Source organism: Amborella trichopoda, chromosome 4 (genome assembly GCF_054954075.1).
Source record: "Amborella trichopoda isolate Santa Cruz 75 chromosome 4, AtrichopodaSantaCruz75HAP2 v2.0, whole genome shotgun sequence".
Taxonomy (NCBI): Eukaryota; Viridiplantae; Streptophyta; class Magnoliopsida; order Amborellales; family Amborellaceae; genus Amborella; species Amborella trichopoda.
Window position 1 is genome coordinate 13,310,220 of NC_142339.1, and position 16,443 is coordinate 13,326,662.

Consider the following 16,443-nt stretch of genomic DNA (forward strand, 5'->3'; position numbering starts at 1 on the left):
TGCCAGACAAAGATATCTAGGATGAGATCTAGAGCCATGAATTGATTAAGTTCAAGTTAGGCTTGGAAAACTTTGGGAGAGATATTGCCACTCGAAATAGGGATACTACAGATCCAGCTAAAGGCTAAAAGCCCAAAAATAATATTACTTGTCCCTTACTTTATGTATAGTTCCATTGTTTATTTTATACCCTTAATTTTTAACTATATTCTAAATTATAAAATATTATACAGCTGCATGGTGGGCATTATATGGAAGCGAGACACCAAATCTACAACGTCTCGCTATTCGAGTGTTGAATTTCACATGTAGCTCATCTGGTTGTGAGCGCAATTGGAGTGCATTTGAGCATGTAAGTCTTTTACTCCTTATTCCTTAATCCTTATTTCTTGAATTTCAATTTTTTAATCTAAAATCTAATTTATCTGATTTCAAATTTCTACCACAGCTCCATACAAAAAAAAGAAATAGGTTGGAGCAGAAAAAGTTAATTGATTTGGTTTATGTGCGGTATAACGAGCGGCTTTGGGAGAGGTATGAAAATCGCACGAAGCTCAACCCTATTCAATTATATGAAGCTGATGTTGATTCCATAAGTGAATGGACCGTGGATCCAAGACAAGAGCATGTGTTTGAGGGTGAGGATCTTACATAGCTTGATGTCGAGCTAGCAATAGAGGCTAATGAAGAAAATCGACCTAACACTAGAGCACAAAGGAGTAGAGGAGCTGCTGGGTCTAGTCGCACTCGTACATTAGCTTCAGAGGTCGAGGAGGAAGCTGACTCAGAGGAGATCGATGAAGAAGAATACATGGAGGCCGTCGAGGATGATATTGATGATGCGCATGACGACTCTCAAGATGACTTGTCTGATTGATATTTGAAAAAATGAAGTTCAAATTTTAAAATTGACTCTCAAAATGGATGATTGTATTAAGTTATTATTTATTAACTATGAACTCTTCTTGAGCTTGACTTTTTATTTGTGTTTTGTAATATCATTATTTTGTGCTTATGGTTGTTGATGGTTGTGCTTAATTATAGTAGTGCTTATGATGCAAATTTGTGCTGATGGTTGTTGATTGTTGAATGCTTTATGAAGTTGGTTTCAAGTTTCTAGTTTCTATCAGGGGATAGTGGATAATTGGATACAGAATCTCCGACAGCTAATAGTTTTGAAGTTAATCATTAAACTAAAATACTTACTATCACATATATCACCTTCATATTTTTTTCTATGCATTAACTTACTTTTTTAGATTTTTCAGAATGTTTTTATATTTATTGACCACATCATCGCGATGCACCCGCATCCGGGCCGCATCGGCCCCCCACCCCATTAGGGCCTCATCCCGCATTTTAAAACATTGCATTGGAGGCATTTAATACATTTAGAGATTGATCGTAGTTGGGTCAAAAACTTATGCTTTTGAAAAAACTGTTTTAGGACCATATGCAAGAAAGTGCTTAAATATGACTAATAGGGGATTGTTGAAAAAACCCAAGAAAAAAACATGAGCGGCCAACCTTACAAGTCACAGGACACCGATCTGGTCACCCTTGCCTTTTTCAAAAACTTCAACTTTACTGGTTGGGTGATTGGTAACTTGTAAAATTTGGTGTTCAACTTGTTAATATCAGCTAAAATTATATCAAGGCCATGAACGCATAAAATGCTTATATCTGACAAAATGGAAGCTTCGTAAAGTTTAAGGGTTAGACTTTGTCTCCATCTTTTTGCATATATAGAGTTAATTAAGCAATCATAACATTCATGTGCCCTTGTTTCTGGAGTTGATTTGTTTCGGATTATATAAAGTTGCATACACTGTAGAGGATTATTCCCACCTCACCCAAGACTTGCATCGGAAGATTTATGATAGAAATTTATTAACTCGAGAACCTCAGTCTTAAATATGTTTAGGTGAAAGAGAAAATATTGTCAATGTTATACATATTTAGGATACCTCAATTTTTACATATTTACAAATTTACATTCATATATAAATACAATGATTGATAGATGAATACATTGATACCAAACATACATGCATGCATGCATACATACATAGATGGGCACAATTTCTTTGAGCTTGTTGGTGTTTTCCCTTCTGGATGTCATTGTAAAGGTTGTCAATAGTATTAATTCTTTTCTCAGCCAACTAGTGATTCTAAAGATTTATATAAGAAGAATGATTGCTGAAGGACTCAGCCTAGTAGCCTATTTGGGTGCCTTTTTTCGGAGATCTCTAAAAGCGGGCCTGATATATAGCCAAAGAGGGGAAAAGGAAGGTTCTAATCCAATGTTTTATGTGGTTGATATTCTTAAACTAAAATATACCATTGCATGTACCTCAATGAATAGGATGTGGGGAAAGAGGAAGACTAGCAACCGAGAGTCTGAAGTGTGAAGGGGGCTTGTCATGATATGAATCAGTTGCAGCTATTGGTGATGCATATAAGAGAAGGGTGTTAACATACTTATCTGGCAATGGCCACCAAATAAGTTTGGAACAAGTCCCTTTCATTGGACCACATGTATCTTTGGTTCTTTATAATGTTGAACGTCAGCCAAAAGAAAAGGGGAACCAAAAGAAAAGGGGAACATGTGCTTTGCATGTTCAAGGAGTCACACCAATGTTTAACTAACAGACACTAAAGCCATAACCAGATGATTTAACGTTTCATTGAACCTCAATTGTGGATTGTGTTGCATAAACATATCATACATTAATTACTCCTGAGGAAGTACTATCATAAAAACCATTGTTTATTGGTTTATCTCCTTCTATCAAAATGTGGATGGTAGTGGAGAGTGAAACAGATCCACTTTAGGGGTTATGCTCTATGCCATGTCCTGATGGGCCCCACCGTCTCTCCACTGCCAACTGTTCCGTAATCTGTTGGATTGTAGTATACCTGTCCTTTACTTTAGGATCTTACTTGTGAAATCACGCATAATTTGCAAGAACTGAGTCACTCTAATGCACTAACAGGTTATGTTAGTTTCCTAATTCAATTGTGGTCAGCTGTAAATGAGGAACATAATTCTCATTCCTCTTTTTTAGCTTTTCAGGTTTCGATAGCTTTTGACCATCAAATGAAGTGTCTGAAAATGACAGTTATGGAATACACATTTTATTTACTGTTCTCGCTTTACCCGCCTTATGGATTTGACTTCTCCCTTGGTTTTCTTATATTTCCATCAAGTTATAAATATTTTAGATGCGTTTGTTTCTGTCTAGAATTGCTCCATTGGTGAATTTTGAAATATAAAGACTTTGTCCAGGGGTTCTGAGAAGATACATTATCTGTTTTCATTAGAGATTAGACAGGTTTCTGATTTTTGTGAGTTTATTTAAATAGAGGCTAGAGGATCTCTTTCAGAAGTATTGAAGAAAGCATCACCTGAGGGGGACTATAATAAGTTGACATCAAGTTTTGATACATACAGAGCCATCACCAAAGCAGTTATTTCTTGCCTCCTTGAAATGGGTGACCCAGCACTTGTACTCAATATTTTACTGCCACTCATAACCCATGAGATGGTATCCATTTTAAACATATTTCTTTATTTTTTATTCTCGTTTCTTTTGAGTTAATGATATCCTTTACTGAGTTTTGATCCTCTTGAAACTTCACTTGTTTCTCTGGAGTTTTAATTTCATTCTCATAAGTGTTCAATTTTTTCGTGTCATGCTAACTGCTTCTTTTGCTTAAATAAAACATTCAAAGTATTTCTTCTTCAGCAATCAATTTTGGGTTTCACACTGATATCGTTTATTGCATTTTCAGGCTAACATCCCACCCCTGGACAATATGTCTGCCATGTTAAGTTTGGTTGTAGTGCTTGATTGTGAACCTGGAAAACTCACGAAGGAAATACTTATCACATTACAACGCTGCCTTCCAGGGTACTTGATTAATGTTGCGTCTGTACGTTCCTATTCTGTACTCGTAAACTTTCTAGGAATGTTACATTTAATATTAATATAGATTAGATTGCTTTATTATTATTATTTTCTTCCTATATATTGTCAGATGTAACTTTTGTTAGTCATAGTTGTTATGGGTATACTGGTAATTTTATGTACTTGTGTAACTCATTCTTGTATTGGTAGTTCATATTCATTGTAAAAGACAAATATGTAGTTTCTGGATTTATTTGTGCCCTTATCTACCTTTAGAAACAAAATAAATACATATCTTTGAGTGCGACCCTGCGCTCATGAGAATGAACTAGGGGTGGTCACGTCACTCTGCTTTGGCTCCCTGTACCACAACTTGTTCTTCTCTCTCAAGTATTCAAGATAATATTTTACCATGGTATCTGAGTGAAGTTCAACGATTAATGTATTCCATTGATCAAAGGTATCAAAGTCTCTGTTTTATCTCTTTTCTTTGTCTATCATTGTACAGATTGATCACATTTTTTTTAATATTGACGTGAAACCCTAGATTCGTCCCCAAGTTAAACTTGGGTTTCTATATCTCTTTTAACCTTAAATCTCTACTTCTCTCAAATTCTCTTCTTTATCCTAAATCTCTTCTTTATCCTAAATCTCTTCTATTCTTATGGGGTGAAATCTATCACAATAACCGAGATCTCTCTTAACTCTGAATTTCTTCTTCTCTCTAAATCGCTTATTTATCATAAACTCTTTGTTTTGACTTTAACAGTAAATCCTAGTTAGTGTTCACATGAATACTAAACCCTAGTTACTGCCCACTTAAACAATAAACCCTAGTTGATGTTCACATTTAAACAGAAAATTTCTTCTTTCTTTCTTTTTTTTTTAAAATAAAAAACTTAAATTCATTAATTTCTACTCATTTTATCTCATAGAATCTTCTAGTCTCGCCAATATCAGTTTTCCAAAAGTTATCATAAAACTCTCTTATTCCAATTTCATTGTATGGAAAGGAGTTATGCTTCTTTTTATCAGAAGCCTACCGTTGATGGGTCACATTGATAGATCATACAAGTCATCACCAATTCAGAACCAAAGAGGAAGTAAGTACAAAAGGAAAGAAAGAGAAATTTGTAGCCCTTAGTTCTATATAGGATGATTGGCTTATCAAGGATAAAGAATTAATTCAATAAGTTAAGTGAATTCTTCTTTTTTTTCTTTTGAGGGAGTCAACCAAAACTCTTGTTTCTTGAAAAAAGAAGAAAAAGCCCCTTCGAGAGGAAACCTGCTACGAAAAAAGGAATAGGTCTGGTATCAGAACATGTTAGCTTTTTGGTAGTGGTGATGGCTGATGCATGGTGGAAAACCTAACAGACGGTTGATAGCTTGAACACATTAGCTTGAACTTACGGTCGATAGCTTGAACTTACGATCGATAGCTTGAACACACGACCGATAGCTTGAACTCACGGTCGATAGCTTAAACACGACCGATTGCTTGAACTCACGGTCGATAGCTTGAAGTCACGGTCAATGGCTTGAACTTACACTCATTTTGGGAAAATTCGGCAGCACCTTCCCTAGACCGAGATAAAGCTTGGATTGAACCAGAATGCTCCTAGTACCAATCGGACTCCCGTAGGAGTCGCAATCTGGAGTCGGAGGTTATATCTGGAAAAACGAAACACTCCTAGTGCCAGACTGGATTTGGAGGTTATATCTGGAAAACGAAACACTCCTAATACCAGTTGGACTCACTGATCTGAAATCCGTGTGCAGTAATAATTCTATTGAATTGTTCATGCCATTGCTTGGGTGCTTGCTTCAAACCATATAAGGATTTGACAAATTTACAAACTTTGTGCTCTTGTCCCTTAAGGACAAATCCATCTGGTTGCCCAACATAAATTTCTTCATCTAGTTCACTAATTTTACGTTTACAATGTCGAGCTTCATATTCATTATCCCGCTCACCAATAAATGTGTGTTAAAAAAATTCTGCAGCCCTAGACTCTATGATTACATTTGACTTCAGGTCTAGAAATCTATAGGCTTTGCTGTGTTCAGCATAGCCCACAAAAACGCACTTTATAGATCTAGGTCCGAGTTTGGGCCTCTTAAGGTCAGGGAGCGTTACCAAGGCTGTACATCCCCAAACCTTGGGAAAATCTAGATGAGGTTTCGTACCTTTCCAACGTTCATATGGTGAAGCACTAAAATTCGAATATGGTATACGATTTAAAATAAAACAAGCAGACATAAGGGCTTCTCCCCAAAGATTAGCAGGGAGGATGGAACTGATGAGCATGGCATTGACCATGTCCATAAGAATTGCGATTTTTCCTTTCAGTTAAGCCTTTCTGTTGCGGTGTGTATGGGGCAGTAACTTCGTGCATAATTCCATTTTCTTCACAATAGTTAGTGAAATCAGCGGAACAATATTCACTACCTCTGTCACTTCTAAGAACCTTAATTTTAGAATTCAGTTGGTTCTCGACTTTTGTCTTGTAAACCTTGAATCTCTCAAATACTTCGTCTTTGTTCTAATCAATTAAACATAGGTGTATCTTGAGAAATCATCTGTGAAAGTGATAAAGTATTTCTTCCCACCACGAGCTTGTACGCCTCTAAGATCACAAACATCACTATGAATTAATTCCAGTAAGTTGGAACTTCTTTCTGCCTTAGGAAAGGGTTTTCTTGTGATCTTAGACTTTACTCAAAGGTTTCTCTAAAGTCGCACACTTAGGATTAAGGTCTAAACTGCTCATTTTTCTTAATGCATGATAATTAACATGTCCTAATCTACCATGCCATAAGGAAAAGGAATCAAGCATATACACCGAAAAAGATGTACATATTTCATTGTGAAGATTTAGTTTAAACATGCCTTCTGAGGCGTATCCCATTCCTACAAAGACATCATTCTTCGACAAGATAAACTTGCCGGACTCAAAGTCAAGTTTGAAACCCTTCTTATGCAAAAGCTATGCAGATACCAAGTTTCTCCGGACTTCAGGGGCATGGAACACATCAAGAAGGGTAAGGACATTACCGGATGTGGATTTTAGTTCAATTGTCCCTTCGCCAACAACCTTAGAGGAGGAAGAATTACCCATGTACAATACAGTGTCCCCCCCAACCATTTCGTAAGACCTAAACAAGTTCTTGCTATTACAGACGTGTTTAGTGGCACCTGAGTCCACCCACCAGTCTGCAGTGCCCCCTATTGCATTGACTTCGGAGATCATGGCAACAATTTTTTCTTCAATCACGTTGGCTTGAGCTTGCAGCTTCTTTCTAATTCTGCAGAATTTCTGCACATGGCCAATTTTGCCACAGAAGAAGCATATCAAGAGTTTCTTTCCTTTATCCTGGGTTGTCTTTGGGTTTACATCTTTGGTGTCTTTCTTTTCTTCTTTCTTTCCTTCCATCTTGATTCCTTTCTGAGTTCTTGGTTTCTTTCTTCTCGGGCCTTCAACTATGTGAGCTCTGGCGACCATCTGAGATTTGTATTCTTTGGCATCTCGGAGTCTGGTCTCTTCTTTAATTCTCAGATGTGTCATCAATTGTTCGAGGCTAAAGTCTTCAGGCTTATGCATCAATATATTTCGATAGTCTTTCCATGAAGGAGGCAATTTGTCAATTATTGCCCTGACATGGAATGTATCATCAAGTTTAATACCATTCGATGCAAGTTCATTTGCTATGATCTGGAAAACATGAATTCGAGCCAAGAACAGTTTTTCTTCTGTAATTTTAAAGTTCAAGTATCTGCTAATGAGATACTTCTTTTTGCCAACATCTTCTCTATATTTAGTTTCTAGAGCTGCCCATAGTGCCTTTGCAATTGGCATTCCTAAGTATAGATCAAACTATGGATCACTTAGAGCATTCAGGATATGCCCTTTGCAAATATAATAATTTTCGTCCCATGCTGCAATTTCTTCAGTAATTCGATCTACAGAAGTCTGATCACCGGTAGGTGACAAGGAATTACTTGGAGCAATAGGACGTGGTTCTCTTAGCACATATTCTACTTTTAAGGTCTTAAGTAAGAATAGTACTTTCGACTGCCATCATCTGAAATTAAGTCCATCAAAACGGTCTAGTCTGACAAAATCTTGGGTCATAGCTTTACGCGAGCTTCCAACAGCCAGCACGTTGAAATTGTTAGCTTCTTGGTAGTGGTGATGGCTCATGCACAGTGGAAAACCTAACAGACGATCGATAGCTTGAACGCACGGTCGATAGCTTGAATTTACGATTGATAGCTTGAACACACGACTGATATCTTGAACTCACGGTCGATAGCTTGAACTCATGACCAATGGCTTGAACTCACGGTTGATAGCTTGAACTCACGACCGATGGCTTGAACTTACACTCATCTTGGGGAAAATTCAGCAGCACCTCTGAAGGCTCCTAGTACCAGTCGAACTCCCGTAGGAGTCGAAATCTGGATTCAGAGATTATATCTGGAAAAACGAAACACTCCTAGTGCCAATCAGACTCCCGTAGGAGTCAGAATCTAGATTCAAAGATCATATCTGGAAAAAGGAAACACTCCTAGTACCAGTCGGACTCCCGTTGGAGTCGGAATATGGATTCGAAAGTTATACAAGGTGGCAACAAGGATAGGGATCTGGAGGCCCGAAAGGAGCTCACTTTCTTCGAAGTGTTGATCACCCCCTACCTGGTACAAAACCGAGATGCAATAGGGTATCTGGTGAACACACCCCCAGGATACAACGAGATCATAAACAATCAGAGTTTCTGAGTTCCATGCTCAAAAAACTCTCTAAAAACACAGCATCTAAACTGATCTTATTTAAAGGAAAATGAAACATCAAGAAGAAATTCTATGCGTTCATTGTTTTTAGAGAATACCTCAAATCCCTTTCCAAAATGCTGCTGGAATTGCCATTAATCTCACTCCCTTTACTCTCCCAAATTCATCCATCTCCATATGCTTTCTCTCTCTTGCCCAATGCTTATATAGTAGAGAAATAAATAATATAGGAAGGGTAGAGAAGTGGCAACTAAAAAGAGAGAGAGAGAGAGACACACACACATGGAGAATGTGTAATACCAAGAGCATGGACACTTGTCCCCCATAAGGGTAAGGAGGTGAGGTCATCATGACCAAGCAACAAATAAAAAACAAATAAGACAAAACAAAAAGGTGGGATGAAGAAGTGGTGGTCCATGCATACCAAAAGAGAGCATCATGGACCATCACCAATATTAACATTAAACAGGATTTTGACAATCTTTTCTTCTTTTTAGGACCAAGTGGTGAAGGAACTCAAGTACTAGTTGGGAGTCGAATCTACCTTTTGGTTTCATCATTGCGGATTCTTAAGATGTGGGAGTAGACATGTGCAAAACTGCACTTATTTGTGCATCCGAACGGGAGGTTAATTCTTTTCCCTAGAAGTAGAAGGTAACCATTAGACAATGTGTAACCAGTGGGAGGTGGAAAGTTCTAGAAGAATACACAGAAAAGGCTTCCATCCCAGTGGGACTTGCAGTACACACCTCTATGGACTTATCCTGGCAAAGAAATAGCCTCTTGAATCCTACACCGTGGCAGGAAGCTCTTACTACTGTGAAACCTGCCTATTTACAAACTAGTGCTTATTTGCTCTTCCAAAAATGTTGACCGCTCCAGTTGGAAGCTCCCACCAGGGTATAACATGCCTATTTACAAAACCGTTGTTACTTGCGATTCGAAACAAGTGGACTACTCTAGTGGGAGTAATGGCATATTGAGCACTCCTACTTCTCTAGGCCATAACGTTTTGCTTGTAACTCCGATTTGAACATATGACCACGCATTGGAAAACGATTGTCAAGCTCTGTAATTCCATCACTACCTAAGGTGGATTTGCTAATCAAAAAAGTAGAACAAGACCTCTAAAGACTGCTAATTGTTTTCAAAGAATGGTATAAAGCAAAATCTTGAACAACACATAAAGTCTAACATCTATAAGGTGGCTGCCTGTCTGGAGTACTTCACAATTACTTGTGAAGCATGTCAATTAAAAGTTGTATTTTTCACAAGGAAAAGGTGTGTTTTTTATGGATCTCGTACTTTACACGAGGAGAAGATGTGGTTTATATGGATCTCAAGTCTTGGTTACGCGGGCTTTCTCCAAGGGCTTGCACATATCTTATTTTGACCAAGATATCTCGAGGGCTTACCAAGGCCTCTCTCAGGCTGCGCCTAATAGTTCAGTCATAATACCATCCTTGCATTGGCTATAGGTGACTGTTTTTCCATGTTCATGCACATGTGGGTTGTTGGTCCGTACCCCAGCTTGGGCAAATCATCATCATCATCAAAGCCTTTTTTCAACTATTTGAAGTCGGTCTATACAAATCTTGGTCCACCATTCTGTTCTATCATGGGTCATCCGCTCAGTAAGGCCATAAGTCCCCATGTCTTTTTTCACTACTTCTAACCATGTCTTTTGGGCATACCCCTTATCTTATTTTAGCCTTCCACTTGAGCCAACTCACACTTCCTAACAGGTACCCTACTGAGTCTGCATTGCACATGGCCAGCCTACCTAAGTCTATTTTCTCTTAATTTATCGCCTATTGGAGCCACACCTAAGTTCTCCCAAACGTATTCATTTCGAATTCTATCCATTCTTGTCTTGTCACGCATCCATCTCAACATCCTCATCTCAACTACATTCATCCAATGGATATATTGTTTTCTGACTGCCCAACATTCCACCCCCTCCCATAACTCAGGTGTGTCCCAAATGCATTCATTTTGAATTTATTTCCTTAATGACTTGCCCAACCTGGACAAGTCATTAAGGAAATAATGTTAAGTCTTTTCATATTGACTGCAAAATCAATTTTAAGGAGCCACCGGGCACAAGCCCTGAACTCAAGTACGTCCCTTGGCTTATCTTTGGAGTGTACCAACAATTTGTACATGATTCATACTACGACGGATAATCTTTTGGAAATCCATTGCGCTACCTCACTTCCAAGTATAAAAATTGAATGAATCCGTATGCTTAAAAATAATTGTTTGGTTCAGATGCATGAATGGACCTAAGTGAAGCTTGTCCACAAAGTCTAATTGAAACTTGAAGCATGTACGTAGTGGTTTGACTGGCATTTAGATATTACTTTTGACCACTTGGAACATGTCTTGAATTTGGATTATCAATGATCATGGTTTTAGGCGGTTTGAGTTCTGACGAGCCACTGTTATTGGCTTGCAAACTGTGCTTACACGACCCAAAGAAACTTAAGGGAGACTCTTGTGTCTTTTTCTTCTTCTTCTATCAGGGTTAATCAAGAGTTCTACATGGAGTTAACTTAGTGGCCTTCTATAGTTTCAACAATATTTAGTCTATGCTTGAGATCAGTTATCATTCTAGCCTCTTGCTTCTAACAAGTAGTATTCTAAGAAACAAAGTTCTACATAGAGTTAACTTAGTGGCAATCCTCCCTTGCTATTTTGTGTAACTTGTTTACCTTTTGATTCTAGTACAATAGTATGTGCTAAAAGATATCTCCTAACCTAGGTAGAAATTCCGCTCTGGAATCTTATTCCAAGCCTGAGAAAGCGATCTTCAAGAGATCTCGATGTTTTAAAAATTTTGTGATCACGATCCCCACCTTTAAGATAAAGATATCAACCACACTAATGATTCTCTTTATTATAGCAAGCTAGCATTACAACTATACTTTTAATATTGTTGCATTACTTGTTGGCAATAAATGAAAAGATAATCACTTTTATATATAGTTCTTAGCTTATATATACTCTTTAAGGTTGGGAGAAGATCCCAAACGATCGGGATCGAGATCTCCAAGGGGGCTTCTTGATTCCTTGCATATGCATCATAAGGATGACTCTCCCAACCAATAGACCTTCTAGCCTTTCACAGGCCTTGAGAAAGCGATCTTCAAGTGATCTTGATTTTTTTAAAATTTTGTGTATCTCAATCCCCGAGTTAACGATAACAACGATGCTGATGATTTCTTTAGTTATAGCAAGCTAGCATTACAACTATACTTTTAATATTGTTGCATTACTTGCTGGCTGTAAATGAATAGATCTTACAACTAAACTTTTAATATTGTTGCATTACTTGTTAGCTTTCAATGAAGAGACCCTCACTTTTAAATATAATTCTTAATTTATATATACTCTTTAAGGTTGCGAGAAGATCCTAAAAGGTCGGGATCGAGATCTCCAAAGGTTGGGATTGATACCCTTAACATTTGGGCTTCTTGATTCCTTGCATATGCATTGTAAGGATGACGCTCCCAATCATGAGACATTCTAGCCTTTCACAATCACCTGCTCGTGATCCCAGCAACTATGGTTGATATATGAAAACATCTATATTCACTACAATAATTCATGTTATAATTGCGCTTGTTTATTTGTGTGTACATTGTGGATATCTACTATATATTAAGTGAAGGGAGGCCCCTTATTATTTTGACAAGTGTCCTTTTGAATTCCAAATTTTTCTACTGGATTTTAAGTTATACCATTTGATCCTTTTTATCTCTCAATGAATCTCTCTCTCTCTCTCTCTCTCATGCACACATTGATTTGCGTCTCATTAAATGTCATATTTATCAATCTCTCTCTCTCTCCCTCAATTAACACCCCAATAAGTTTGATCCAAACCAATATTACAAAACAATAAGTATTCGATCATGAATTGAACATACTATTATATAGGTAAAGATGTTGGGTGGAATGTTGGACGCTCAAGAAACAACATACATAGGATGAGTGTAGCTGAGATGATGATGTTGAGATAGATGTGGCAAGACAAGAAAGGATAGAATTCGGAATGAATATATGCGAGGGAACTTAGGGGTGGCTCCAATAGGTGATAAGATGAGGGAAACTAAAGCTTGGTGGGTTGGCCATGTGCAGCATAGACCTAATACAACACCGGTTAAGAGTGATGATTTGGTTCAAGTGGAAGCTCTAAAAGGACAACGGGAAGGCCCAAAAGAACATGGATGGACGTAATGGGAAGGGATATGTAGTGACTTATAATCTGGCTAAGGGTATGGCCTTTGATAGAGCAGAATGGCGAAACAAGATTCGTGTGGCCGACCCCAAATAGTTGGGATTAGGCTTGGATGATGATGATGATGATTATGTCGGTAAAGATAATCATAAACTCAATGTTCCAAAAAAAAAATCATGTATTAAATATTTATTACGAGTACAATCATGTAGTAAAATTTTAACGGCATGAATTGAAGATGCATACAATAGGAAGAGATTTGTTTCTCTATTATGTTCCATTATCATATGCATAAATACAATAATCCATTATATCCTATTCTCTTTTTAGAATTTACCACTCATATTTGATAATTTATACTCTCAACTAATGTTTTACAAACAAGATTTAAATGTTTTACGAAAATTTCTAAATTTAGATAAATTTAAATTTATTATGAATTCCAAATATCTATTCGTTTAATAATTAATTATTAAATACTATAATTAAATAGTATTTACTTTATTTGATTATATAATAACAATTAGATAAATTTACATATAAGTAATAGAAATTTTGCAATTTTTTACAATTTTGTATTAATTAATATTATTTGTCAATAATAATTAATATGATTATAATTAATCATTTTGATTCTACTAATTCTATTTTTTATATTGATATAAATCTTATTATGAATATTAAGAATTTCATTGTAATTTTGTATTAAGTATATATTAAATACACAAATAATTATTATTGTATTTAAATATAATGAAAATATTACAAATTGCTATGTGTAATTAGATATTGCATGCCTATGAGTATAATTCTGTATTTCTATGTATAATTAGATATTGTATTCCTATGAGTATAATTCTGTTATTATTTATTAACAGTAAACAAGTTATATATATATATATATATATATATATATAGACACACACAAATTAGCTTACTTTACACTTACTGAATATATTTGTAATTGAATTAGAATCATAATAATATCATCTTCAAGTTTCTTAATTTGTTAATTTAGTTTTAATATGTTATTTTTAATATCGTATAAATACTTTACTCATTTCACTAAGCTGATGTTTAACTTTCAATTATGCAGTATAAAGAGAGAGGCGTAGTCATATTCTTAAATTTAATATACTATCATCAATAACACATTATTGATACAATATTTCGGTCATCATCATCATAGCCTTTTTCCCAACTATTTGGGGTTGGCTACACGAATCATGTTCTACCATTCTACTTTATCAAGGGCTATACCTTCAGTGAAGCCATGAGTCCCCATATCTTGATACAGTATTTTGATGAGACCTGCAAAAAAAGTTCATCTTACTGGTCCCTTTTAACTGGTTCTCATTTGTACAGTGGCTTGTTGGAAATGAATGGAACACCTTGCACTAAATTATATGATCTGATTGTGACCCATGTATGATGAACATAAGAAGAAATCATAGCCGTGGATGAACCTTAATAGAAGTGCTACAAGAATGTTCTTGAAGTTCGAAGAGAATTTTTTGTTGTTCATTGTCCTCTAAGAACTATCGCTCTATGTACTCTGGCCCATTACATCTGGAAATTCATGAATTTAATCTACTGAACCATTTTTACCAATGCAATGAACCTCAGGAGAACTGTGTCCATATGTTTCTTGTCCTGCCAGTGGACTTTATTTTTTAACCATCAGACCGAGAGTCGTTATTGTTGCTCTTCTACGATTTTGTGACATATTTACTCAATGGTTGAGATACGATGTGCACTTTAACTTCCTTTTAAATTACCGGTTTATTAAGAACAAAATTCTGTATGTACTGATCTTGGTGTAATTCTGTCCTCTTACTATTTCTCACTTGCTTTTTATTTTCTCATTTCGACACAGAAGCATATGCTGAAAGATGATGGGCCAGCAATTATTGATTGTAGAAGTTTTTGGAAATACTGCATATGGCCTTGCTTTTACCTCTTCAACAGAAACTATGGCCTTCTTTCTTCAGTGTTAAAGTCATTTGGATCTGCCACCATGCCATGTGATATTCTGTGCCTTTACCTCAATTTGTGATTGTTGTTAGTAGTTCCTACAGAAGATCTTGATATATTATGCATCCTTTTCCGCAGGCTCGCATACTGCATCTGACCAGTCGAATAAGGTCCTTGCCATTGCTCAAATCCTTGTCCTCATGCATAAGGATACTCGTTTTTTCCAAGGTCTTTCTCCTTGTAAAGCTGATATAATGTCTATTTTGCGGAACATCATTATTTTCCAGGTTTGAATTTCATGCAATATTGCTGTACTTTTTCTTTTAAAAAGCTATATTACATTTTTCTTTTGTTTTATTGGCTTTTTATTACCATGGAATAGCTTATGCCTGATTAATGATAATCTTACAGAGCTGAATCTTATCCATTCTAGGCATTAAAGGCAGCTCAAAGTTCTTAATCCCATTTGCTTCTAGAAGCATCGGAATAAACATATGTACTATTTGCTTGAAAGAATGCATCAAGAAATTCTCACTAGCTGTACTCAGTCCTCCCTTATGATACTTCTTTATAGATGTTTAAAGTACCAGAGTCATCATTGGACTTTCCCAAAAGTCGACTCAACTCACCAGTCTTATCACGAGTCTTTGAAGATAATGCAGAAAAGTCAGATATTTTCAACAATAGATATTAAAATAATAAGAAAAATTGAAGAAAGTTTGGTAATGAAAATATTGCCTATGTGTTTCATATTTTCTAATTTATGTTTTAAGCAATTTTCCTTTTATTTTGATGTGTCTTCCCTTGCCGTTGCCCAATTATGTTTAAGGTTATTAATATAGCAAGTTATCTCCATTCTTTTTCTTTTTTTTATTTTTATTTTTCTCTTCTCTCTAGTATGGTCTACACTCACAGTGGATTGCCATGCAGGATCCTTGGGCTCTTTTTGGCATTTTCCGCATGAAATTCATATAAAATTGTAAAGGCACATAGCTAAGAATCGAGGAAAGATCCAGCCCTTGTTAAGTAGAGATATCTAATTTTTTCAGAGTTGTATCCGTAAATGACAATAATATTCAAAAAACCCAAAAAAATGGAGGAATAGAATTTTAAAATAATTTATATGTTTATTATATATGAGAATTCAGTAATATGATATGTTATATATGAATTAGTTTAAGAAGATTATATAAATATGATATTTCGTGTGTGCTTGCATGAGTGCCTGTGTGTGTGCGTACGTATCATAGGACTTTTTGTTCATAGCTACATCAGCAATAAATAAGGGAATCTACAACATCAAATGTAGATCTGCCTAGATTAGCATGCATTGTGTTGGAGAAATAGTTTTTTATAGAAAAAGATGGAAAGCAAACCCAAGTATATATCTGTTGCATGCAGGGTTTTGGAGAAAATAGTTTTTGTGGAAAAGATGAGCAAACTCATTATATACCTGCTGTCAAAGCGGTAATCCCCTCATAATCCAGTGGGTGAGGTTGCTTCCTCTTTGGTGGCTGGTAAACAAG

At 36.1% G+C, this 16,443-nt stretch overlaps 1 protein-coding gene and 1 long non-coding RNA gene across 35 annotated transcripts in view; both read left to right on the forward strand.

Moving 5' to 3' along the window:
* LOC18423205 (ARM repeat superfamily protein) overlaps positions 1 to 16,443 on the forward strand; it is a 91,853-nt gene that overhangs the window by 57,592 nt on the left and 17,818 nt on the right. For 11 of the 34 annotated variants that reach the window (XM_020672842.2, XM_088864909.1, XM_011628021.3 and 8 more), the window contains exons 18-21: positions 3,367 to 3,548; positions 3,796 to 3,936; positions 14,820 to 14,967; positions 15,056 to 15,204. In XM_020672842.2, the coding sequence (XP_020528501.1) occupies positions 3,367 to 3,548; positions 3,796 to 3,936; positions 14,820 to 14,967; positions 15,056 to 15,204 (620 nt within the window). The remainder of the gene's footprint in view (positions 1 to 3,366; positions 3,549 to 3,795; positions 3,937 to 14,819; positions 14,968 to 15,055; positions 15,205 to 16,443) is intronic. The other 23 variants (XM_088864911.1, XM_088864914.1, XM_011628024.3 and 20 more) reach the window with 6 other exon arrangements.
* Positions 233 to 1,013, forward strand: LOC148782308 (uncharacterized). The gene is made up of 2 exons (XR_016054178.1): positions 233 to 352; positions 449 to 1,013. It is a non-coding gene; the product is annotated as an uncharacterized LOC148782308 (long non-coding RNA).